This window comes from Aptenodytes patagonicus, chromosome 1 (genome assembly GCF_965638725.1).
Source record: "Aptenodytes patagonicus chromosome 1, bAptPat1.pri.cur, whole genome shotgun sequence".
NCBI lineage: Eukaryota > Metazoa > Chordata > Aves > Sphenisciformes > Spheniscidae > Aptenodytes > Aptenodytes patagonicus.
The window spans coordinates 226,711,322-226,737,771 of NC_134949.1; the positions used below are offsets into that span (position 1 = coordinate 226,711,322).

Below are 26,450 nucleotides of genomic sequence, written 5' to 3' on the forward strand. Positions count from 1 at the left end.
GGATGGAGACATCTCCAGAAGGTGAAACAGATGGTAGGTGAGGTGTTTGCTCTTCAGGCTGGTGGTAGCAGAGCCCCTAAATTGGGCACAAATCAGGATGAATGGGGACAGTAGGGGTTTGTCTGCTTTGGGAGGAAGCGCTGGGGTCTGTTTGCGGGATTTATAACAGTGATAAAGGGCTGGGGACTGCGGGACAGGGGCAGGATTGGAGCAGGGAGGTCCGGGATCGCCCCCAGCTCCGCATCGCTTTGGCTCTGCTCCCGGGTGCATCCTATGGTGCGGGGGGCTTGGCTGGGGGTCCAGGTCCCCCGTGGTCGAGGGCAGGGGGGTCTTGGTGACAAGGTCCTCATCAAATTGTGGACTTTTCTCTGCTGTCCACCTCTGCAGCTCACTGCCTCACATTTTTCTCGGGGCTGAGCGCTCAGGGAGGATGAAGACAGGAATAAATTAGTTACGAGCAGGCTCATCAGCCAAGAGACCTACAGTGTCGTGGCTAAAAATAGGTGAGAAGCAGAAACGCTCAGGCTTGAAGGCAAGTCAGAAAAGAAGAATTTGCCCACAGAAACAGGCTATTTTAGGGGATTTACACTCTCAGCTGAAAAAATATCAGAGGCACAGGTTACTGGGCCGAATGTGCTGCAGCCCGGCCGCTATGAGTAATTCAGCGGCAATAGTTGAACGCAATGATGTTTTGGCTGGAGGCATTTAAACGCCAGCATCTCTGGAGAGCGCGGGGCAGTGGTTTTCCCCAGGAGCTTGGAAGGTGCCATGTCATTTCCTTTTAACGTCGTTCCTGGAGAAAAGGGGGTTCGTGGGATCTGTCTGTCCTACGAGTTCGGATCCAGCATGACAAGGGACTGAGCGGTCCAAGACGGGAAGGACAGGGATGAAAAGCAAATCCTGCCGGTGGCCACGGTAAGGGAGAAGCGAGGGCTGCACAGCCCGCTTTAGACAACCGAGCATCCCCTTGGGAAGGAGAGGAGGGAAACGGGGCCCCGTCTGCTGCTCCCAGAGCCCGTGGGGTTGCTCTGGGTCTGGGACTTTGCTTGGCTTCTCCACCCTGGGGAGCTCGGTGGTGCTTCGTGAGGCTGCGTTTGCAGAGCTGCATAGTTTTCCAGGCTCCCAAAGTCCTGAGAAGAAATTCCCAGCCCAGCACTGAGCGAGGTGAGTGCGTGGGAAGCAATCTGGACGTGAGCGGAGTCGTTAGGATGCCACATGTCAAGGGCCCGGTGTGTTTTAACCAGTCCCTTCTCAGCTAAGTTGCATTTTAAGCCCTTCATAAATACAGGGCTGTCATAGGAGCGCCTGGACTTTCTGTACCAGACAGGGCTTTTTACACTTTATTTATGACCGCTCTTAAAACTTGCAAACTGGTTTGCATAAACACACCCCCGCACGCCCGGCGCGGCGCTGCCTGGCAGGTGTGTGACCTCCGAAAAAGCTGTCGGGGCCGGGAGCCCGGCTCAGACGTGCCCTGCTCAGGGGAAAGCTGCGGCAGATCGCCCAGGGACGCAGAGATGGGAGAAACCCCCGTGCCACAAGATGAAATGAGGGAGAAGTGGGGTGAGACCTGTGCGATGTTTCGGCAGCATCCTTGTTGGAGCCAGTTTGGTACCTGGAGTGAGAGTCCCTGCTAGGGAAACTGAGGCACAGGGTTTTCCACGCTTTGGGGTCTCGTGGGTGCATTAGCCCCTCTCTAGCCACGGGTCAAGGCTTTACCTGCAGCAGGGACTTGCCTCTGGGGACTCCTCTGTGTCCTGTAGCGTAGAGGAGCTCCAGTGTGAATCGGGATTGATGTACGGTGATCCCACGCGTGCAGAGACCTGGCTGGGTAATGGGTGTGCGAATGGGAGCCGTTCCCCGGGCTGATGGAGCAGTGATGTAAAAGCAGCTTTAAACCTCCCGTGACCCATCAGGACGCTCTGCGCAGGTCTGGGAAGCCCCGATGTGGGAGTGGGGGATGTAGGGGCAGGGTCTTGCATGCGCGCGTGTGTATGTGGCTTGGCTTTGTTGAGCATCAGTCCCTATATCCAGAGTGGGGTGAAGTGAGCATGGCTGAACCTGAGCCAAAGGAGGATTTGGCAGCAGAACGTGGTATTTCAGTAGCCGTCACGCTTGCAGGTTTAATAGCTCACTGTGATTCCTGCTGACAGGCTTGGGATCAGTGCAGGAGAACATCTGACCTGTTTTGGCCCCTGGTCCAGCCATGGTCAAAGTGCCCAGGCAGTGGGACGAGTCACACCGCGTTGGGAAGCCCATGGGGACGTCCTTGTCCACTGCGAATGTGGAGGGGTGCAAGGAACTGGCTCAAACGGGCTGTGTCAGCGGGTGCGAGAGCTTCAAGGGACAGGTCTCATGGACATGCTGGCCCAAGGGGACTTGTCTGCGTCCGAGGCCAGGGGATGTCTGGGGGTGTCTGACCAACATCGGCCAGTTTGATGGTTCAACAAAGAGGCTGTGGGGTCTCGCCCATCTCCCCTCGGTTCATGGTCTCTCACTGGATCTAGAGCAGGTCATGAAGACGTAGGATGGCATCTTGTTGGTGGCTGGTGTATGAAGCTGTTGAGATACATCCTAAAGAGGCATCAAGGCCATTCTCATGGTGTGAGAGAGACGTCAGCAGTCACTGAATGCAGCGCAGGACGGGTTTCTCCACGCCATTCAGTTTGTCACCCTGGATTGGTGTCTCTAGACCATCTCATGAAGATGCTGCTCCAGGGGGTTCATCGAGTGTCTCAGAGCCTCTGTGACAGCCTCTTCTGGGATTTAAATCTCCTGGTAGCTGGAAATCTTCCCGCAATACCTGTCCTATATCTGCCAGGCTTTGCCCCAAGCTGATTGCTTCTTCTTGTCCTTGCCATGGCCAGACATCACCCTTTTCCTTGTAACGGCGAAGCCTCGTCTTCCCCCTCATACTTTCCATCTCATATTACATACCCTCCTTGCTGTCCAGGATGCAATTAATGATAATTAATGACAGTTAATGATAATCAAAGTAAACCGGGGCCTGGGCACAGCCTTGAGCATTGACCGGGGGTATCCAAACTCTTGCTGTGGGTGCACTCCCAGCATGGCGTTGGCCGGTGCCAACTTGGGCTTTGCCAAATGCCTGGGGACAGCTGGGCCAGGGCAGTTCCAGCAGGTGGGTATGGACATGAGCTGGGCCAGGCCACTGGCCCCAGACCCTGGCCTGGGGTATTCAATGATTTGGATGTAACCAGGTGGTCCTCACCCAAGAAAACACTGGAGCCACGGCAGAAAATGGCTGTTGGACGGGGAGGCAGGAAGAAACCTTCCTCCTCCACGATGTCCCCAGCTGAGCCCTTCGGGGTAGGCAAGGCAGAGCAGCTCCCACGTGGAGGAGTCGCTGTGCGCAGCATCTCCCACCCTCTCTCTGGGCACGAGGCCACAGGACTTGCTGCTGGGCAGCGGAGGAATCATCTCCACATCTTTCAGCTGTTTTTTCTGGTTCATACAACCCATAATGGTACTCTGAAGAGCAAAGTCTTGTATCGGGGGCTTCTTGCGTTTGGGAAGAAACTGTTTAGATGGGACCTGTTCCTGGAGGTGTTTGCGATGGGAGGTGTTTGCCCCTTCCCACCTCTGCTCCTGCTTCCAGGTCCCATAGGGCCACCTCCAAGCGTGGAGCCTCTGGCTTGCAATCAGCAAGCTCTGATTATGTCTCCAGGGTGGCGTGGACCAGGCTGGCCCGCTGTCTTCTCCTGCCCAGGGATCGCGTGCTCCTCGGGAAGGAAAACAAGGCGATGGCTTCATCTGGATTTTTGGTACTGCAGCCCTGAAAACGCTCTGCAGCTCAGGAGCCCTCTCTGGAAAACGAAAACTAAAACAACGTGACTTTTGTGAGCGTGCTGTTGCCGAAGACGCAATAAATAAGGAGACTGAACGGCACGGGAGCAATTTACTGCCACAAATGGCTTTTCACTCCAAGTGAGTTGGGAAGATATCCAAAGTTTGACCTCTGAAAATGAAATTATTAGCCTGGCATGGGAAAAAATGATCCAGAGCCTCCAGCTTTTAAGCCTCCTCCTTCCATCCATCCCCAGCTTGCTTTTAACCAAACATGCCGGCGCCTCTTGCCAAATACGCGGCATAGTGCTACTGAGATGCGGACAAGTGTCTGCTGCTGCCCAGTGCTGCCAGTCGGCTTTAATTTTACCAGCGGGCCCTTTGCAGACATGAATCAGGCTGCTTTCGAGGGCTGGACCCAAACCAGGGCTCCACTTGTGAAAGGCAAGTGATTAAATGTTTGAACGAAGCAGCCAACTGGCATGGGAGCCTGCAAGCTGAGCGGGGCCGTGTCACATGAAGGCAACTTGATTTCTTCACCCTCAGTGTTATTCATGAAGATGCTGCAAGCAAGGAAAAATGAAGTCATTTTCTCACCCTTTTGCAAAATGATGATTTTTTTTTTCTTTTTTTTTTTTTTCTTCTTTTTTTTCCTTTCTCCTGGGTTTCTGCACTTTCCAGCCACGCGCTCCCCATTCTTGTGTGGTTTGCTGTAAGCTCATGTTGTGCATGGCCAGGAATGTGGCTTTGCTGACTTGTTAGAGGTTTGGAGCAAGCTATGGGGATGGTGTAAAGACCTAAGTAGGGAAAAGCCTCCTGCCTGTCCCTCTGATAGCATCCACCCCAAAATTACTGCAAATCTCCACCTCTGCAGATGCAACGCTGGCCCCACACCGCTGTGCTTGGACTAGGCAGTCTGGACAGCTGGTGGCCACCTTCTTTGAAGGTACAACTTGGAGAATCATGCGCTTGAAGCCATCAACTCAATGAGGAGCTCAGGGCTGCTGGCAGACCCGTAGGGCTTGAGTTGGAAGGGACCCATAGGGATCACCATAGACCCGTAGGGCTGCCCTTCCTGATGGCCACAGGGTCCGGCCATGGTAGAGCGTCGCTTAGGTTCATCCTGAGCATGGTCAGAAGCTGGAGGAGGGATGGCGGCCCACTAGGGCGTATTCATATGAGTTTTGCCTGGCTGGTGGGAGAAACACTCGCATTAAGCAGGTGGCATCTCCAGTTTTGGCAAGATGGGACAACGCCAGCCGGGCTCTCTAAACCACTGCTTTACCCCAGGTGACAGAGCGGAGCATGGGATGGCTTTTAGTATCATTGGGGTGGTGAATGCCACCGAGCTCCTTTTGGGGACCCTCCGCTATTCATTGAGGAGTCCTTCCAGCAGCATAGCGGGGTCAGCACCCACTAGCTTGCCTGACTTCATGCGGCGGGCGGCGGGAGCTGGGCCCCATGCCTCGGAAAACAGCCCTGTCCCCTCTCGCCGCATCCCCAGGGCACCGCAAGGTTTTAAAAGACCCATAAATGCTTCAGGGAGCATAAATATCTTCGCTGCCTTCGAGCAACGTAATTGCCCGACAAATGGCATAACCTTTTAAGTCACCGTCAGTTTTCAGTGGGGCTGCAAGCACTTAAACCACTAATAACACACGTGGGCAGGGGTGTGCTTATTCACAAAAAAGCTTAAGCCCCGGCATGTCCCTCTGGCTGGTCAGGGCTTGGGGACACGCCACGGGAGAGCGGGAGCAGCCGATGGGCTGCGGTGGGAGTTACGGGGTCCAGGTTCCTGCAGGTCTGACCAGGGTCGGAGCTTGGCCTGCAGGACCAGGCGATGGTTTTTGATGTTGAACATTAAGGATGACTGAATTGGGCTTTCTGGCCCAAACCTCATGGTTGTTGTTGGTGATTATGGCCACGGTTTGTCCCACAGGTCCTGCTGCAGACTGGTCTCATCCTGCCGAAGGGTTGGTGTGTAACCAAGGGATTTGAGATGGAGGGGTTTGATAGGGACCTGCTAAAATCCGGGGAGAGGGTGGATCACCAAAGGGGATCTCCTTCAGCTGTCATGCTGGGTGCCATCTCATCTCTCTCCCTGTGCCGTGGCAAGGTTAAACCCACCCCAGTGTAGGCAGGGCTGGATCATTTCTGGGACAGACACCTCCAGTTCAGGAGCACGGCTGGAAACTGGCTCTTCTTGGGATGATAGGATCAGAGGAATAGAAAAATACATGGTTTTGTGCTTTTTGGGGCAAAAAGTGGATGAAGTGGGCTTGCTGTCCCCATGGACAGCCCCATAAATGAAGAGCATGGTTCAACCCACTCCGGCCAGACCAGTGCCATGTCGAGCCCGGTAAAGCCAAGGGGCTGAGCCTGGTGGGATGGGGGAAGCCAGCATGGTCCTGCTCCGTAGGGCTGATGCTTGGCTGTCCATGTGCTGATAGCGCTTGTCCAGGGGTCCTTGAGAGAATGAGCTGAAGCTCTTAGGGAGAGCAAAAAGTTTTCCTTCAGAATGTGTTTCTACCCCAAAATGTCTTTCTTATTTCTTCTGCTTTTTTTGGGTAACAGTGAAAATGTCTCCTAAATTCAGGCTCTCCTATCTCCCCCACCACTCCCAGCCCTTCTGGTCTCCCTGAAGGAAATTCAGTCCCATAGCATCACCCTGAAATCACCTGTCCACCTTTCAACGAGCACTTCTACTGACCTATTTTAGAGTGACAACTCTAAATTTTGCCTCAAAAACACCCATTCTGTTCCTCGCTTGCAAAGGGAGTCCAGCTTGCTCAGAGAAGTCGCCATTTGGTCAGATGGGTCCCAGCCTAAAAAAACAAATCATGGCCAAAAAAAAGGCTTTTGGGGAATGTATTCAGTCTGGGGTCTGGTGGATGGGATGTGGCTATCATGGGGGACAGCATGAAGGCACAGAGCTGTCCTTGCTCTTCTCGTCACGGAGGGAGGAGAGCTCTCCCAAGGACTGTCCCTTTCTCACACGTAGCTTCTCCTGGTTGACTTTCAGGGCCGGATATGTTCTGCGACTTCAACGGCAAGAAGTACAGCCCGGGTGAGAGCTGGCATCCCTACCTGGAGCCACAGGGGCTGATGTACTGCATCCGCTGCAGCTGCTCCGAGGCATGTCCCCCGTGAGGTGCCGCGGGAGGTGGTGGGGATGCTGCTGCGTTGGGGCATCGCTTTGGCAGCTTTTAAGCAGATTGGTTCTGGTGTCTAATTTGACCAGAGGAGCCCTTTCCAGTCCCGTAGGGACGCTGGATTAATCTCTCTCCTTTTGGAAAAGCCCCACGTTGCCCTGGGGTTGTTGGGTTGACCTTGTGAGGGAGCTGTCTCAGTAGCGTTGGTGGGCTGTGGGTGGAGGTGGCTCAGAGCTGCTGTGGGACCATGGGTGGTCTTTGATGATGAGAGGTGAGACCATGAGCGGGCTGACAGCGGGGCCTGAGCCAGGGATGGAGACGTCCTTGACTGGGTGAGCTACACCAGCACAATCTATCGTGATAATGGGGCCATCACCCAACATCTTCCTCCTCTTGCAGGGGTGAACGTGTGGCTGAACGAACTGTCTTTCTCTCTCTCTCCTCAGAACGCCAACATCAGGTGCTACCGGATCCAGTGCCCGGCTCTGCAGTGCGCCAGCCCCGTCACCGACCCCCAGCAGTGCTGCCCGCGGTGTCTCGGTAGGTGGACAACCCAGGGGGAGGGGGTGACAAGGTGGCCATGGTCCTGCCGGGCGTACCTCAGCTGCAGTCACTTGAATGCTCAGGCCTGGGGCAGCGCAGCCATGCTGGGTCTGGCCCCGCTCAGGGGGGTCACAGCAGCAGTGGCAGCTCAGGCTGCCTGCATTGCTCTTTCCCCCCAAAAATGTCACTTACATGGGCAAGGGCTCTCTACCAGACCACTTTCTCCAACTCCCCCCCATCCCAAGAGCCTTGTAGGGACAAAATGTCAGTTCACAGTTCAGTGACAAACCAGAAGCCGGCACTTTATTCACATCATTTGCCAGCAAAATGTGTTGGATACGGGAAAAAAAAATTTTTTGAAAATTTTAAACAAAATTCTTGAATTTTTCCCTCCCCTGGATGTAATGACCTTCAACATCAGACGGAGTCAGATAAAAAGAGCTTCTCCCATGGGTAATGAGCTAAAAATAGGGTTTTTTTTCTAATTTTTTTCTCTAATTTCCCAAATCGCCGGTGGTTTTTGACTAGCTTCGCCACCACTCTGGCACAGCGGGGGACAAGACCGCGAGAGGTCAGACTTCCAGGTTTTACCTCTGCGCTGAGCTCAGCGTGGTCAGGGCAGCCCCATTCTCCAAAAGCTTTTGGGCACATAAATCCCTACGGGCCATGCAATGCTCTCGGCCGCTTCTTCGTGATAACTGCGGTGTGTAAAGGGCTCCTCATCCTTTCGGGTCGGACTGATGGGGAATATGCCGAGCACCCGCACTACATCGGAGCTGGGTAGGGGCTGGCTCTCACCCTGCTGCTTTCTCATCATCTTTTCCAGAGCCACATTCCCCTTCTGGCCTCCGGGCACCCGTCAAGTCCTGCCAGTACAACGGGACGACGTACCAGCAAGGCGAGATGTTCACCACCAGTGAGCTCTTTCCCAGCCGCCAGCCAAACCAGTGTGTGCAGTGCAGCTGCTCCGTAAGCTACCTGCGAGCCCGCGGGAGGTGGGGAGGGCTCGGGATCTGGTCCTGCATCCCAACGGTGTCCCACCAGGTCAAAAACCTCATGAGGACCATTGGGTGGTACCAGCCCATGGTGGGATGATTTATTGTTAGGATCAGGTTATCGGTGCAGGAGACTGAGCTTCCTCTGACCTTCCTCTGAAATGGTGCTGGGTCCTCCCTGCCCAGTGACTAAGGACCACGGCAGAGCCGGGTGCTTCCCCCTCTGCCTGGGTGCGTTGCCTGGCCTAAACTCAGAGCAGGGTGTGCTGCAAATGTCCGCTGGGCCCTGGGGTCGGAGCACAAAGCACTCGTCTGCGTCTCCTCCCTAGCGGGAACAGCACGAACAAGCTGCTCCAAGGGTGGGTTATTCACTGGAGATCCCACGGGCCAGTTCTGGGCGGACGCCACTGGGGCTCCTTGGGGTGGGCAGGGGGACAGCCCTGTCCCCACTGAGCACACCAACGGGTGCATTTGCCTGCTGCGAGGACCAGTGCTCTGGGGCTGTCCCCGCAGCATCCAGCTATCCCACCTGCCCCACTGAGGCATCGTATGGCAGACGGCTGTCAGAGAGAACAACCGGGAGCTTTTCCGCATATGTGCTTGCTGCAAAGCAGATGGGGTTTGTAGCCAGGGGAACCTGGGGGAGCTCAGCGTGCCTGCAAGGCAACACGGACGCGAGGTGCCAGCTCTTGGGCTTCGGAAGTTCTGGGGACGTCGAGCCCGATGTTGAGCTGGTAAGATTGAGCTGAGCTCCAGAAAGGATTTGGTGGCTCCCAACCACTGCTGGGTGCCTGGGTCTCGCGGTGCCTCCAGCAGCCAGCTCTTGCCCTGCACGGATGGAGCTCACCCCCCGACGCAGCCAGGAGATGACAGCAGAGAGACAGGGGCAGTGGAGCCTAGCAGTCGGAGATGGCAACGGGCAGGCACCTGGCGATCTTCATCCCCCTTGCTTGGATTTAAGTGGAAGCTGAACCCAGGGCTGAGACGTGCTTGAGCACCCGGGTGGCCGGGCTGCACCAGGAGCTGATTTCACCTGGAAACTCCTGCAGTGTGTTCACCAGCCCTCCGGGCCATCGTGTGCAGAGCTGTAGCCTGGAGATATGCGTGTGTTTTCCAGGCTGTCCGTGAAAAGCATTTGCAAGAAGCGTTTACCAATAAAAACCCAATTGGTTTATCTGCTCTGCCCTACCCGAGGGCTGCGACAGCATCTGGGATGCTACGTGGTCCTTGGTGTGCATCCCTGTGGTGGATTGCCCATCCACCACCCGTCTGCCAGCACCGGAGGGACCTTCCTCCTCTGTGAGCCTCCAGCAATGCCCTGAGACAGGGCTTGGCTCCAGCCCTCTCCCAGAGGCTGGGATCTTGCAAAAAACCCATTGAAAACCGAGTCCTGATGCTTCGCTCGGGAGGCGTGAGGCAGCCTGGCCAGCGGCGATGGGGAAGGTGTGTGGAGCGTGGGGCCGCGCGTGCCAGGAGCTGAGTGTCGGGAGATAAATGGAGCAGCTCCTCCTCCTCGAGAGGGAGTGAGGAAGGGGAATAGAAAGTGCTGATGCTGGATTTGGATGCTGTGGGGAACTGCTTGTAGCGGCTACAGCCTCTGCCATAAAAAAGAAGAGGGTTGCAGACTTGGCTTTCACTGCCCATCGTACAGAGCCCTTGGATGGGACCAGGCTCCACTGGTCTGTGCTTTGCTTGCAGCAAATAATTTGACTAAGCTTGGCCAGGAAAGAAAAATGTGTGAGGGAGCCCAAACCACCTCCCTCTCTCATGCCAAGAGCGTGCACACGATGGTTACCATCAGCTGATGCTTGATAGTAAAGTATCCGTGATACCAGGATAGCTGGTCTGAGCCTTTGGTGCTTGTGCATGTTTTGGAGCTAGGTGGCTTGGAGCTAGGTGGCAAGAGGAATAGCTTAGATGTAGAAATTATACAGTTTTGAGGCTGGTTCCTCTCTGATGGACCCCAACTGGATGCCAGCCCGCCAGGCTAGGGACAGACGCCAGGAAGGAGCCCTCGAACCCGACTGTACGTGCCCACCTGGCCCTGCTTTCCCACCCCATCCGCCACCGTCCCCAGGAGCCTGCAGACCTACGTGTCCCTCTCGGAGGCACTGGCTCTCGCTCAGGCTCTGTTTATTCGGCGGGATAATGCCTTGGATACGAAGGGGAAAATAAAAGGATGGCTGTGGAGCCTTGCAGCGGCAGGGTCTCACCGGGCTGTGTCTGATGTTGTCAGCTGCTAGAACAGCTGCGGGAACAGCTGGTCTAAACCTCTTTGAAAACCGCCCTGAGACCAGAGCCTCCGAGATAAATCCTGCTTTTTATGACATTTGCTCTTTCCCGCCTGAGGCAGGTCTTCGCCGTAAGCTGCCGGTCAGAAGGAGAATGAAGGAAGAGGCTCTGTGGCCTAAACCCTGCTCCCTGGAGGTCTGGACCCCATGGAGGTCCCTGAAGCAGAGAGCAGGGTTTGGTTTGCAGCGACCTCCACCAGATCCTCTCATTTACCAAACTTTCTTCCTCCTCTTCACATCCCCTGCACAGCGGCTTGGCTTCCTGATGGTAGAAGAAGCTGCTGTGGTTTGGTTTTCTAAGGAAATCCTTGGTTAACCTCTTGGTTTTGGTTGACTGAGAGCTTAGGGATGCCCCAGAGAAAACTGCTGCATGGAGAAGAGGACCTTGCTGTTGAGGTCTGGCTGCTGCTGGGCTGCTGAACATCCTTCTCTACCCTTCCGCAAAGCAGCAAAAACATAGCCCTGCAGCAAATGGGTGCAAATCCATTGACTGAAGCAGGGCTGGGATGCACTAAGGTCAAGGCTGGCCTTGGCCTGTGGTTTTCAGCTGGAATCACTACAGCAATGATGTTTTCCAAACTACCAAGCCAGTGGAAGAAGGTCTACACCTGAACGTCCATCCACAGCTCTCGACCCAGTGTCTTTGTGTGCTTGACTCTGGTGTTATCGAATAACCCAACACAGAGGGAGGGCAGAGCTGCGGCGTGGACCTGGGTCTGGGTTCAGCATCACGCTTCCCCTTTCCACCAGTCTCCTCCAGGTCCTTGTCCTGGGAGATGTCAGAGAAAAGGTTTTTGTCCCACTTCGAGTTGGTGGGTGTTACGCAGAGTTTACAGGTGTGTGGTGGCTGTTTCAGATCCGGTAGCACTAACGGTGCCCTAGAGCAAGGCACTGCCTCCCTCTTTTTGGGGAAGACCACTCCACTCATGAGCATGTGGACTGGCAATCGGTGAACCAGCCATGCTAGGAGAGGACACCATCCGCCATGCTATACCCCGCAGGATGGAGAGCGCGGCAGGGACAGATTTTCAGCTTTCATCAGTTGCTAGGTGATTGGTGATATTCGAGGATGGACTATTAGGGTGCTTATGATTTGTGCTAGATCTCCAATTTGAAGTGCTGGCACCCCAACACGGAGGACATACAGCCCTGTCTGGACCTTGGTAATGCTGACAATGCTTTTTTTATCTCCTGCCCTCCTAGGAAGGCCAGATTTACTGCGGCTTGGTGACCTGCCCGGAGCTGTTGTGCTCCTCTCCCCTAACCGTGCCGGATTCCTGCTGCCAGGTCTGCAAAGGTAATGAGGGGCCCAGGAGCTGCTCCTGAACGAGGGCTGGGAGACCCCAGCTGGTTGCCACCAGCTGGCAGGAGCCATTTCAAGCCACTTTAGCAGGATTTTGGAACCCTGTGCTGTAAATCAGGCCACTTGCTGTGTCTTGGTTGCACCAGGAAACAAAAGATGAGGGCTCATTCTTTTTCTTGCATGCTTCTCCTCCCACACCTAGTTGTGTCCTGCCTCCCAGCAGCCCATATGCTGGCTAGGGCTGAGCTCTTTGCCCTGCCACTGGTGCATCATGCAAGAAATATGACCTGCATGGAGGGCAAAGTCCTCCAGACCACTCACCCACCAGGATGCAGATGGTTGTATGGACCATGTAAAGATGGTGCATGCTGCTATTGCTCCAGGGAAGTTTCCAGGACAGTCAGGGAATCCCCCCCACTTCCACCCCAGTACAGCATGGCTGAGTTTCACTTCCACAGCTCTCTGTGGGGGAGAAACTCTTGAATTTGCTGCTGGTTCCCCTGACTCGCACCTGGGAGGGTGAGGAGAGGATCAAGCTCCATGTCTCCAGATGAGACGGACTCAAGAGCGAATGGGCAGGTTCACACCTTGCTGACAATGAAGTCACAGCATAAAATGACTCTTTAATACGAGCAATATTTATGAAGCTGGAAGGCCGTGGTGGTCTCCTGGCCATGGCCACATAATGACCTCCTCCAGGTGCCTCCACCAAACTCCCCCCCTCTGCAATTTGTGCTCCTCTCTCCTAGTTTTCTTTGGTGCAGTTGGGGCATGTCATTGACTCGGTGACAAATGTCTTTGGATTTCTTTTTAATGCCAGATCATCCCCATCATGACATACTCTACCTCTGGGGTGTTTTCATGCCACCTAACTTCAGAAGTCTGCAAAGCCATGTCTTTCTTGGAGCTGAGCTCTTGTTAATAGTGGGGATAAAAGGGTTTTTGGGGTACGGCTCCCATTTGCTTTGGGTGATGTCAGTTGCATAGTCAAAGCTCTTCTCTCCAGACCTCGCAGGTGGGCCAGCACCCTGAAGACACTTGCTTTTAGTCAGCTGCACCCCAGAGAGCAAATCCTCATTCAGCCCTGCAGCATTTCACAGGACAATGGTTTTTCCTTGCAGATGGCTCATATGAGAAGTCCACGGAAGAGGAACCCCTGCAGTTAAACAGAGGTGTTGTACGTGAAGTTTGCATTTTAAAACTCAGATTATTGCTTCTAGCACAGCCCCATTAAACAGCTCAGAGAAAGCCATTTGCCCTTGGCCATAGTCTTCTACAAAGAAATGACCCACAGCAGCTCTAGGAGGGCAGTCAGTTCCTTGGACAGCAGAACCACAGACACCTGGTTTGCAGATGAATCGTGTCTGGGAGTTGACTTTAGGTGAGGGCCATCAGCATGGGCTGAGACCTCAGACCACCAGGGAAAGACTCTTGTCCTCTTCCTCTGAAGCATCTCTGATGTCTTTGGAAGAGCAAAAGACCTGCAGGAGCTGGAAATCTTGGGCACTTCTCCTTCTTGTTGGCCAACCTGGCTGAGGTTGGCCAGTAGGTTAAAACAGCCAAGGAACATGGACAGAGCAGACTCAGAGGTGACCAACAGCCAGACGTGACCCTTATCCATAGAGTCAGATGGCCCAAATCTCTCTTTGGGGGCTTTTGCTTCAGGAGATGGTGTCTCCTCTCCACCCTGGGCTCAAAGGTGTCTTGCCTTCCAGTCGTAACTCCCACAGAGCAGCCAGCACTGGAGCTGGCCACCAGCGTGATTTCCCCAGGCTGTTTGTATCGGCAGCCCCAGCAAGGAAAAAGTGACTCCTTGGCTGCCGAGGGTTGATTCACGGTGACATTTCAGAGCTGGGCAGCCCATGCCAGGTCTGTGGGATTAGGTCACTTACAGCTCCTGGCCCTGCCCTTTTCCATACTGCTGGGTGAAACGCCAGCGTCGCACCTCCACCACCTATAAAACCTCCAAAATAGACACAAGGGGACCCTTTGTGCTGCATGTCTTGTCCCAGCAGTTTGCTCTTGGAAGCCCAGGATGTTCCTGAGATTTCAGTCCTGCTGGCTGGCAGCCCCACGCCAACCCTCCTGGTGCCCGCCAGGTGAGAGGGCAGGATATGGCCCATCCTTGCCTCTCTGATCCTGTTTTGGGATGCCAGTCCTCAGTTTCCCAGCAGGCATCTAGCGAAGACCAGCCCATTTCCCTGCCTGTGTTAGTGATGTAGGACCTCACATTCTTCTCTGAGGGCATTGGGTTGAGTGTGGGAAGAGAAGGGTGCTGCCCCAATGAGGGTGACCCACATGCAGCATAGGGAGGACACCAGTGTGGGGCATTGACACAAACTGCTCAGCACCGCTTAGGCGGTGGCAGGCACCAAGATGGCTCCCAGGTCATTGCTCATCCCTGTGGCCTCTGGACCTTCCACTCCTGATGGAAGGTGTGCAGGACACCGCATGGCTTTTTCCAGCGTGCTTTGGAGTGAGAACAACCCAACTGCCTGGGTCTGAGTCCCCTTCTTTTCTCTGACTGCTCACAGAGGCACTCGCAAGACCAGTGCTTGGGGGAAGCGATGGGCAGGAAGCCACCCGGAGCCACCGAGTCCACTGTTCTCAGTTCTTCCCTGGAGTTCATTCCCAGGAGCTTCAAACCCAAGGGAGGAGGTGGCACCACCGTGAAGATCGTCTTGAAAGAGAAGCACAAGAAAGGTAAGGGATGGAGGGGCCAGGCAGTCTGTACATGACCTAAGGTGACTTCTCCAGGACTTTGAATTCTCCAGGGAATCTGTTTCAGCAGCCGATTTCCACCATCAAGTCCTACTTCCCACTCCTCCACAGCCAGCCTCACCCAGCTATCTCAGCCCTGGTGGCCCAGAGCCTCTTGACTGCATGAATCTACCACTTTCCAAGAAGATTGGTCCTTGGGATGTTTTGGATATCTGGGACCTGGAAAGGGAGGTGCTCAGCTGGAAGGCTCCACATGGTCCTTCCAGGACAGTGCTGCAGAGGGACAGGATGTTCCTCCTTGCACCTACCCGCCATGTGCTGGGTCTGTCTCAGTGCTGTGGTCTTCCTCCTGGAGGAGAGAGTAGGAAAGTGAGATGAGGAGGCAACCCCATGAAGCCAAAGGGGAAAAGACAGGTCCCTTCTCCTCTTGGCGTCTCTCCCACCACTGTGTCTCCAGAAGGGCTCTTTCCAGTCCTTGGAGGTGAAGCCCTGGAGGAAATTTTGGGACCTCCAAAAATTTTCATGGAGGAGTCAGCAGGTGGCACTCTTCACTGTGGTTCATGCCTGTGACAGCCTCGGAGAGACCCTGGGCTTGCAGAGGCTGGGAGGCAGGTGAGGTCCTGCCCACACTTACCACTCTCCCCCACCAGGGTGGTTGACCCCAGCAGCCTCCATCTCCTGGAACCTGGTCCCCCGGCCCCATGGCACCTCCTTGGTGGTGTGGCTGCAATATCCCAGTGTCCGCTGTTGCTGGATGTGCTGCCAGAGGACCATGCTCCTCAAGACAGCAGGACCATCCATTTCTGAGGTGGTGAAATGTGTTGAGCTCCACCAAGTCTTGGGCGTACAAAGAGGAGGAGGATTTATTTCCACCAGCAACTCTTTTCTTTCTCTCCTCCAGCTTGTGTTTACAACGGGAAGACCTACTCCCACGGGGAAGTGTGGCACCCCGTCTTCCGGCTCTACGGCCTGCTGCCCTGCATCCTCTGCACTTGCAAGGATGGTGTCCAGGACTGCCAGAAGATCACGTGCCCCAAGGAGTATCCGTGTGACTATCCAGAGAAAGTAGATGGGAAATGCTGTAAAATATGTCCAGGTAGGTGAGATCCCACCTGCTCCTGCAGCTGCCTTCCAGTTCCTTCCTTTAGCCTTCGTTTAAAGCCCAGAGCAGATGTGTAGGTCTTCAGATCACTGGTGACTTGAATTCAGGGCAAGCACTGATGTAAGTGTTGGTCTGTCTTGGAGGGCAGCAGGACTGACCCAAGGTGCATCTGTTGGGTGGGTGTAGTCTGGAGAAAGATGCCCAAAGAAGGGACATGCTAAGAGTCTTCAGACAGATAGAAGATGCTTTCTGGGGAGAGGATACGGTCTGTTCTCCAGACCTCCAGCTGGGACAAGAAGTCATAGGGTTAAATTGTGGCAGCTGAAATGTAGGTTTGAGATTGGGAGGACACTTCCCGGGTACGGGGTTAACCTGTGGCACTCATGGTTTTGTTTGAATTTGAGTTGAGGTCCCCGTCCCTGGAAGGGGAGAGTTAGGCACACAACTGTTGGGGTGGGCCAGGTAGAACTGGGCTGGTGCTGAGGCTGAGATATGGTGGAGAGGACGCCTTTTTTTTTCATGTTCAATGGGTTTTGGGTCTCTCAGTTGCTTCCTGGTCTTTGCAAAGCTGTTTATCTTAAACCACAGACCTGGCAAAGGTGTGGCAGGGCATGAGATCTTCTACTGTTCCCACTGGAGAATGTTTTCTAGGCTATACCTCTCTGTACTATCATTTGGCAGTAGACGTTTAGATGATGGACCACCCACTGCTTCCCTAGAGAGACTAAAGATACCGAAGTCTCTTTGAGCCCGACTGCAGATGCAGCAATTTTGCTGTGCGATCTCCTCTGATGTGCATCTTCAAGGTGGTTTCGTGGAGGGGTCTCACCAGGGAGAATAAGCAAGGGGCATTGCCACATTTAAGAATGGGGGCAAACAGGCTGCAAAATAATTTCAGCTGTGATTTTCAAGGTTTTCCAGCCTCTGAGCAGGGAGGTTCTGGGATGGCCTCCCCAGGGGAGTGAAGGGCAGAAGCTCAGCTTGTTTTAATAAGGTTTCTGGTATGTTTATGAGCAGGATTTATGACATGGTGCCTGGTGGGAATGGGATGTGATGACGGAGCAGAGCCCTTCCAGTCTTGCATTCCCATTATAGCGGGTCTTTCTGGTTTAAAGTCTACAACTTTCTCTGCTGGGATCTCTTGTCTGCTGTTCAGTCTTCATTTATATCCAGTTAAACACTCCGACCCAGCCAAAATTATTTTCTTCTTGCTTTCCAGTACTCACAGATAGCAATCACACACACATACATACTGCTCAGCCAAGTTACATGCTTGTCCTCTGTTTCACTGCACGGAGGTTTTGCCCATCTTCTTTTTCCAGGCAGTTTCCATGACTGTCCTCCTCTTCCTCCTTCGTACCCAGTAGCTTGGAGAGAAACGCTGGGCGATTTCTGTTTGCAAAAGGGATCCCGATCGAAGGGGAATTGCTGCGATGCATTGGTCGGATGGGGAAACCATCGCGGCTGCTGGGGGCAGAGCTAGCGGCCGGGACCCCTGGGTCCCTGCTCCTCCTCCCCAACGCTGTTGGCCATCGAGTGGCTTGAGCGTGAAGCTCCGAGGTTGTTAAATACCTGTTGTACCTGCGAAGACGTGTGGTTCCTTCCCTGTCGTGAAGGCGGGGCTGCCTCGATCGATGCAAAGAGCAGCCCTGGAATGGGTGAAGTTTAATGGTCTGGGACGGAGGTTTTCCTGCACCTGGACCCCGCGGTGGCAGGGATGAGGGTGGGGGGCTGTGGTCGTCCCCCTTTGCATCACGCTGAGTCTGCAGAGCTGAACGCTTGTCTTCCTGTTGCTGAAAAAGCCTGGCTTTGCATCCCTTTAAATTGGGATTTCCATCCCCTGTCCGAGAAGAGTAGCTCAGGACCACCCCAGAAAGCACAGGGGAGAGCAGAATCAGGCCTAAAATAACGGCCCTACTAAAATAAACCCCACGCATCTATTTATAGCCAAACTTTCTTTCTAGTAGTGTAAAAAGCTTCAGCATCCAAAATGATGGGGAGAACAAGGCTAAATTCAGCAGAGCTGGGCTCCTCTGCGTTCCAGGGACCACAACCAAAGGCAATAAATCTCCTTCCAAAACCATGGGGGATTCTTAATTACTCCAGATACATAAAAAAATTTTAAAAATTAGCAGCTCTCCTTTACCAAGGGTGTTGAAAAAGTCACGTAGGGTCCCGCCGGTGCCCCTGGTGTGGGTCTCCCCGCCGTTGCACCCCATGCGGGGAGGGGGCTTGGGCTGGGGCTGAGCCCACCCGTGGGGCTGTGCTGGGCGTGCTGCCCAGGCAGCCCAGCCACGGCGCTGGCTCCCGTGCTGCAGGCTCATCCCTTCGCTTCGCTGACGTTCCTCCTCCGGCAAGGCAACGGGAGCGAGATGGGAAGCGGGGAATCCAGCCTGGGCTTTGCAGTGATGATGGCACCAAGGTCCCTGCAGCGGGTATGGCGGATCCAGGTGGAGAAAATCCCCCTTCCCTATCCCTGCTGGCATAGAGGCTGCCAAAATCAAGGGGAATGGAAAATACGGGGATGAACAGGTCCACAGATCCTTTATCGTCATCTCCCTTTGCTGCTGATCTCGGCGCTGGGGATCGGACCCTGGGAGCCAAGGTCCCATTCAGAGATGCGGCTGCGCCACATGGCATCAAACCCAATGAGATGCCTTTTCCTCGACTCGGGTGCTGAGGCGGCTCCTCCAAGCTCCTTCCTGCCCCTGTTTAATGAACTCTGTCCTTGTTTTTGCCCAGAAACCAGAGTCAAACCCACCGATGAAGTAGTCACCACCCGGTGTGGCAAGAACCCCAACCGTGTCCTGGTGTACATGTTTGTGCCGTCGAGCTCAGAGACCTCCAAGGAGATCCTCAGGACGATCGCAATTGAGAAGGAGCCCACGGAAGAGGTGGAAATCTACAACTGGAAGCTGATTAAAGGTGAGCACCGTAACGAAACCAGCCAGCAACGGAGAGCGTGTGTGTGGAAACCTGTTGCTTTCCAAGCTTTGTTCAATTTTTCAGGCTCTTTTCGTGGTGCTCCAGACCTTGTGTAGTGAGTTGAAACCTGCTGACACCAGGTTGGCTTTTCTAAAACTCCCCCCTTTCACACTCTTTTGCTGCAGTTGCACACAGACCAGGGGCTGGAAACCACTTTTGGCCCCAGTGTATCCCGCCACAAGCTGCAACACCATCCAGAGGCACAGCGTGTGGGCAAACAAGGCAAGGGCCATGGGGCTGCTCCTCCAAACCTGCCCGCTTCCACGCCAAACGCACATGGAAAACAAACCAAAAAATTGTTCTGGTCATTCCATATTTTTGCTTTTACTCTTTTTTTCCCCCCAGTCCACCCATCACTGGGAGCAAAGCTTGCAGAGCTGCTGCAAAGGTGCACGCGGGGGGGGGATGAATTGCCCCCAGCCCACTTTTTGGACGGGTGGATTTGGATGCTCCTGTTGGTGTGTCCTCCAGAGGTCAAAGCATGGCAAATACACCGTCAAATGACACCAATCTCTTGCTCTGTCCCCGTACCTTTAGCTTTGCAACACTCATGGACCAGAGGAGCCTATCTCTACTAGAGACACTTGGTCCAGTAGGTATTTGTGTTTTGTTTCTCTTGGGCCCGGGAAAGCATCGCAGTGCCCCAACCCCGAGTCTCCGTTGGACGTACTCTACCCCTTGCAAAAACTTGTGCCTTGAGAACTTGAGGTTGGTCGTACCCTACCTATGGATACAGTGGCCCTCAGCCCGTGTAGCTGGGTGTCTTCTGGACATCTGTAGGCAGATATTCTGGTCTCCTGGGTATGTTCATGTCTCACCTCTATCCCTAAGGAGACCTCGGCCCTCCTGGGGCTGGCTCTTCCCAGCCGCCGAGGGTGGGCACACTTGGATAGTAGCCGGAGAAATTAACTCCTGAGATGGAGCCCTGGCTGCCATCATGTTTCCATCCTCCCCCTGCCATCCTCCGTCTTCCATGGTGCCCCTCTCCCTGTCCTCCCCCCCGCCTCGGCAAAGCCTCCTTCACAATGGCACCTTGTAGCTGGAGGACAGCTCTGAGCCTGCACTGTCTGGGCCCCACCATTTCCTCTCCTCGCTCCTTGGCAGAGGTCGCCACCCAAACCTTCTTGCCACCTTCTGAGGCCAAAAGCTTTGCGTCTGCACGGAGCTCCTGAGCCCTGCCAGCCAAGGACAGGGGAGGCCCTTGTCCCCGAGGCCAACACAGCTCTTTTGCTTGGCAGAGCAAAGTGTTACTATTGGGAAAGAGCATGAGCTCAGTCACATATGGATTCCACCTCTCCATGGTCCATCACTCTACCAACAGAGCAGTGTGTGTGGAGAAAAGAGGCTGCAAGTTGCGCCTGGAGCCTGTCCATCTGCCTTTGTATGGGCTTATGATACCTACGTGGCCTCATCTATTTCTGTGCCGGGATGGTTTCCTCCATGAGGCAGGAGGAGAAATTGGTGCCAACACCCAGCCAAAAGCTTTACCCAGCTTGCTGGTGGTGCACGACCAGCCCCCAGCTGAGCGGCAGTGGGGGCTTCCCCGTGTTTTTAGGGATCTGAACACCTCAGGAGTTTTGAAATGTGACTTTCTGATGGTGTAGAGCAAGAATTATCATGGGGTGTGAGGACAACAAAGGAACAGGCAGGACCAGAGAGGGACCAGCATGGTTTGGAGGCTCTGTCGTTGACTCCTGCCCTTCACCCTGCCTCGCTGGAGGCCTTGGCTGTACTTGGAGGTGCGGTCCCCCCATGGATCTCTTTCCCACATTTACCCTGCCAGGCTGTTGCTTAGACGTTGATCAAAATATTCCTTTCTATCCTGAAAACCTGCAGCTCTGGGAACTTCAGCAATCCCCAGTGTCTCACCATGCTGGTACACCCTCGCACCTGGATTGGAGGAGACCTGCGGGGTCTGGACCAGCCATCCCCATGCTCTTCTGGCACGTGCTTGAAGATCTCCTGCCACGGAGACTCTTCGGCCCATCTAATCTCTTCCAGAGCCACAAACCCCTTCCTAAGGGAAGACTTTTCCCAACGTGCAGCTTCCCTGCGGCTCAAGCTCATGCCTTCTCATCCTCTCTACCGCGGGTGTGAAGAGCAGACTCCTTTCCTCTGAAGATGCCATCAGCTCCTGCCTCTGTCCTCTCTTACACAGTTTAAGCAGTTCAGTTTTTTTCAGTCTTTCCTTCACGTTAGAAATTTCTGGTCCTTTGGTCCTTCCCATAGCTCTGCTCTGGACTCTCTCCGTGTCTTTCTTGAAGTACAGAGCCCAAAACGGGGCGTGGGGCTCTGGTCAAAGGTTGTGTCCTGCTGCGATGGGTCTCGTACACCCATGTGCACCCATGCTCCCGTCTCCATCCACCCGCCGAGGCTTTGTTTTGCAGATGATTTAGCAACTCCTGAGACCAGTTTCTTGAATTAGACTCTCTTCACTCCCCAGCCCCGCGTTAAGTACCACGTTTAAAGAGTCATGTTGGTTCCCCACGTAGTCAGCAGAGACAAGCAATTACGGTATGTCCCATCCACCCATTTTAGGATGGGTAGAGTGGCACTGTGGAAAAGCCTGTCTCTCCCTTGTCTCTGCAAAACTAGGAAAGATGAATTGCTGCCTTGCAGATGGGGCTGGTCCTTAATTAATTCCTTGTGCTCTACTGGACTCTACTTGTTTTTTGGTCCTGAGGCAGTGCCTAAAGCATAGAATCATAGAATCACAGAATGGTTTGGGTTGGAAGGGACCTTTAAAGGTCACCTAGTCCAACCCCCCTGCCGTGGGCAGGGACATCTCCAACTAGATCAGGTTGCTCAGAGCCCCGTCCAGCCTGACCTGGAATGTTTCCAGGGATGGGGCATCCACCACCTCTCTGGGCAACCTCTGCCAGTGCTTCACCACCCTCAGCGTAAAACATTTCTTCCTTCTATCTAGTCTGAATCTGCCCTCTTTTAGTTTAAAGCCATTCCCCCTTGTCCTGTCGCTGCAGGCCCTGCTAAAAAGTCTGTCCCCATCTTTCTTATCAGCCCCCTTTAAAGCACCAAGAAAGGTGGTAAGTGCCCAACAGCCCCACCACCTCCCTCCATCTCATCCTAAACTTTGCAAAGAACGATCCTGCCTGTTGGACGGGACCTGCTCGCCGGGAAATGGCATCGCCCTTTACCACCTCCATCCCGTATTGCCTCTTCGGCGGGTGGCAAGCGCAGTGGGCTATTCTTATCTGCGCCGCCTCATGCTCTCCTTGTGCGCGCTAGAGCATCGTCCGCATTCCTCTGCTGCTCCCCAGCTCCTGGCATGTGTCAGAAACGACCGTCCGGGGGGCCAAAGGTCTCAGCCAGCTCTCCGAGGGCTCTTGGGTGAACATTATCTAGGTCGGTTGATTAAAAGATGTTTATCTCTTGTAGGTCTTGTTTAAAATATCCTCTTGGTTACTAATGTACTGGAAAGTGCTTCATCAGCCACGGGGACTATAAGCACACCCTCCTGCTCCTTTCTAAGTATAGACCAGAAGGATTTATTGAACACTTGTGCCTTTCTTGCGTCATTAACAGTTTTATTATCTCCATCCAGTATCTTCTTTTGTTACTGGTAGGACTTCTTTTCCTGACCCACTTGAAGGACTTATTAATAGTCCAAATATCCACATATTTCTCTGGATGTCTTTGACTTCCTGTATTAATTTTCCAGAGCCCATAACATCTCATTTACATGGATTGCTAGCCCATTCCCATTCGTTACATACTCTTTTATGTGTAATTGCTGCTGGGAACCGGGGAAAGTCTCTTAACCAAATAAGGGGGACCACGTCGCCTCTGACATCTGCCGGCAGTGAGATGCTGGACGCACGGGGAGTCTGGGTGAGAGGTGGGGAAGGATATGCCAGGCATACTTGCCCGGTTTGTCACGCTTTGCAGGCGAATACGAATATCGTAACCCCTAATCCTGCAGAAAGGTCACTTCCGTTGTTAAAGGCAGGTTCTGGTTTTCTTGGGTCAAACGTCTGAGTCAGGCACCTCCACTAACAGGACGATGCTGGCACGGGCAGAAATATCAGTCTCTGCTGAGGTCATTCGTGGTTTTTTCTGTCCTGGAGGAGTTTCAGGGCTGGGGGCAGGGGGATGGAAAACATCGGTCCTCAGCTGCTTCCAGGAAAGGAAAACATCCTAGGATGCAGGGACCTCTGCGGTCGGGGAAGATAGGTGGTCAAGAGTGAGCAGAGAGGACGGGGATCCCAGGATCCCGTTGGTCTCACCTTAATTTCTCTCACGGTTTTGGGGGAGATCAGACCTCCTCCAATGCGAGGTGCTTTTCAGAGCAACAAAATCTTACTGCTTTCACCTGCTTCATGCTGTTGTCCCTGCCGTGTTCTGATTTAACGAGCAGTTGCTGTTTTCAAATGAGATTTCTCCTGGTCCTTGGCCAGCCCTGGATTCGCTCCCAAACTCCCACCAGGACCCCGGGGCGTTCGGTGCAGCCTGTGTCCCTTTTGCATCGCAGGAGGGGACAGAGAGGTGTGCGTACAAACCCATCTGAGCCTCAAATTGAGCATCGCAGAGGCTGATGCCCTCTGTTTCTCTCTGCAGGGATATTTCATCTGATACAGACCAAGAAGATCAGCAAACAGGAATTCAAGCAAGAAGCGCAGAACTTCAGGCTGATCACCAGGACAAACGAAGGTAGGGAGAGAAAAATCCCATTTCCCCACTCCTCCGGCAGACCCTGCCCCGAACAACCCCGTGTTTTGCTTCATAAATCCCGGCACGGCGTGGGGAGCAAACCAGAGGGAGAAGGCTTGCGCAGACATAGCCAGGTCGGGGCTGACCTGTCTTCACACGCATATGCAACGCTCCTGGTTAGCAGTCACATTTTCACTTTATGGTATCAGAAAGGGCAGCCAGCTTTCTAAAAGTGGATGCGCGCTTGTGAAATCCAAAGGCTTTGTCTCTCCAAAGCCTGTAAAACTGATTTTTATATCTAATCCATCTGCTGTTACGGGGGAAAAAAAATGATGCAAGGGATTTGAAAAAAATAAACTCTTGAAATATTTTTTAAAATCATTCTTAATGTCCTTGGATGTGCGTAAATGTTACAAAAAGCAGGAATGCCAATGCACATGCTGAGAGTGCCTGTGCGGCGCGGAACTGCCGTGCTGTTTCCCACTGGCTGCCTCTTTGCCTGGGCTGGGTTAGAGTTTAACGGGTTAGGTTCGGATCGGAGCCATTCCGGTGTTGTCCAGCACCCACTGGTCATCGGGTCAGCCGGGAACGGCGCTGCTGCCCGGTGCGTAGCAGCGCACCCAGTGCCCCAGGGAGGGCGGAGATTTGTTTTCACCTCCAATCCGTTCAAGAGAACATCTCTTGACCAAACCCTGGGGGGTTTTCAAGTCCCTGCTCCCAGATTGGGTCTCACACCCTGACGGGGTCTCTGGCACGTGCCACCTCCTTCTTGCCTCAGTTTCCCCCGACAAATGACCCTGTTGTGAAAACATCCCTCTGCCGTTGCTGCAAGTTCTAGGAAAGCATTGGCCAGTGATTTCTTCACAACAGGAGATTAATTCAGCTAGAAAATATGCCCCCCCCCCCGAGGATGACGACATTAGGGCTGCATAATCCTTGCTGGGGTTACAGGGGAAGCGACCACCTAGAGGGAAAGCACCTCCAGCCACCTCCTGCAAGTACAGGGATGCTGGTGTTTTGGGGGAGCAAGGAGAGGGATTGGGGAGCTTTGTGCTCATTTTGGGGGTGTTGCCCAGCTCCCACCGATGCATTTGCTTTGCAGGGAGTCTGCAGCTCACCAGTGAGGCCGTGGGGGGACTTAGGGGGGTTTCTTCTCCTGCAGCAGGACCTTCCCTGACCATACGTGGTCGCAAAGCCCTGCACGAAGAGCCAAGGCTGGGGCAGCAGCAGAAAAATGAGTATAGATGGGGGGGTTTTGAGCAACCCACCCCAAAGAAACGGGGCTGACAGAAGCCCATGGCCCATGAAACGTGAATTTTGGCTTTCTGATGATGAGTCAGAGGACAAGCAAAAATGCTTCTTCCCCCTGAGAGGCAGGGAGTCAGCCCGAATCCCAGACATGCCGGGGGGGACACAGCCCTAACCGCTCACATTAAAGCATCCTTTGAGGAGGCAGAGAGGGGGATTTATCCCTGTTTCAGACTGAGCTCCTTTTCTTTTAAGAGCGTGCGAGTGGTTTCCAGGGAAAGCATTGGAAATGCCATTGATTGTGCTGTTAATTGCATTGCAGGAGGTATGTAGGGCCCCTCTTGACCTCAAGTACTATTTTAATTGCAAGATGGCCAAGTCTAAGACCAGATTACGTGGCCGCTGATGAGCTGCTCCGGCCACGGCCAGCGTTGCGGGCAGACCTCTCTCCCCACCTCTCTCCCAGCATGGTCCTCGTGGGTCTTCCAGCGTGGAGGGTGCTTACGCGTGGGGTAAATTGTGTTTTCCTGCTCCGAGGTTTGTTGCTAATGAGCGTCCGTCTCTGCTCATCCAGGTCACTGGAACATCTTCCGAGCCCAGACGTCAGAGCTGAGGATGACAGAGAGCCCAGAGAAAGAAACAAAGAACTTGTAAAGAAAAAAACTTTAACCTAGCTATTGATTTATCTACACACACACACACACATACACACCTACACATATATAAGAAAAAAAAAAAAAGTTGCATTATTAAATAGACTGGCACAGCAATAAAGGATACACTAGTGTAAATTACAGAAATTCCAGCAAACGAACCAAATTGAACCGCATTGAAGCCACAGCCGTGGAGGTGCCTCTCTCCAGCGGGAGAGCACAAGAGGCCGGTCGTCATCTCCTGCTACCGAAGATGTCGGGTGTGCAGAGGGAGGAAGGGGAGATGGTGGAGATGTGAGACCTGGTGCGACGTGAAGAGGTGGGATACGTCCCCGACACCCCGGCATTTCTGAAGAGCATCAGGAGCTAGCAGTAAAGCAGGACCAGACCATGCTTTTTACCACCGCCGGCATAAAGATGACCTGCAAGGAGAGAAAAATCATCCTTATTTATGTTCTTGGAGCCCCTGTGATCTGCAAAGGGTTTCTTTGGCTGAATACCCTCCAGAGGGTATTTCTTGAAAAATCTTGTGTCTTTTCTCCTCTGTTTCAGCTGGGAGGATTCTTTTCCCTTCTTTGCAGATCGCTTGAAGATGTAGTTTTTGGGAGGACCCACCTGCTGACAGGGTCTGAGACCCCAAACACTGCACTAAGGTCGCTACTAAGCATGTTATTATGCTATATATTTATATATATCCTACATAATATCTACTGGGCTGTATTCACAGGAGGGGCATCTCCCAAAGGGCGAACAGGACCATTTCTGCAGTGTGGGGAGGAGGGGGTGCAGCAGCATCACCCTCCCCCTGTCTGGAAATAGCTTTGGGGGATTTTCAGGTTGTTTTGGTACATGTATTTATCCCTGGTTTCTTGTTTTATTCTGTTTTGATAAATCTATTTATTTGGAGATCCAGATCTGTCTGATAAATCTGATTAAAGCGTCTTCTTGATTCAGCCTCCTGTGCCGGTTCTCTTTTCCCCGT

The 26,450-nt window shown here is 53.6% G+C and overlaps 1 protein-coding gene across 1 annotated transcript in view; it reads left to right on the forward strand.

The window, feature by feature from the left end:
• Positions 1–25,973, forward strand: part of CHRDL2 (chordin like 2) — a 37,779-nt gene extending 11,806 nt beyond the window's left edge. The window contains 10 exon segments of the mRNA XM_076332518.1: positions 6,830–6,942; positions 7,406–7,499; positions 8,329–8,471; positions 11,992–12,085; positions 13,213–13,268; positions 14,626–14,794; positions 15,714–15,908; positions 18,657–18,839; positions 23,475–23,567; positions 25,390–25,973. Of these exon segments, the coding sequence (XP_076188633.1) occupies positions 6,830–6,942; positions 7,406–7,499; positions 8,329–8,471; positions 11,992–12,085; positions 13,213–13,268; positions 14,626–14,794; positions 15,714–15,908; positions 18,657–18,839; positions 23,475–23,567; positions 25,390–25,469 (1,220 nt within the window). The 3' untranslated portion in view covers positions 25,470–25,973.
• Positions 25,974–26,450: the final 477 nt, after the last annotated feature.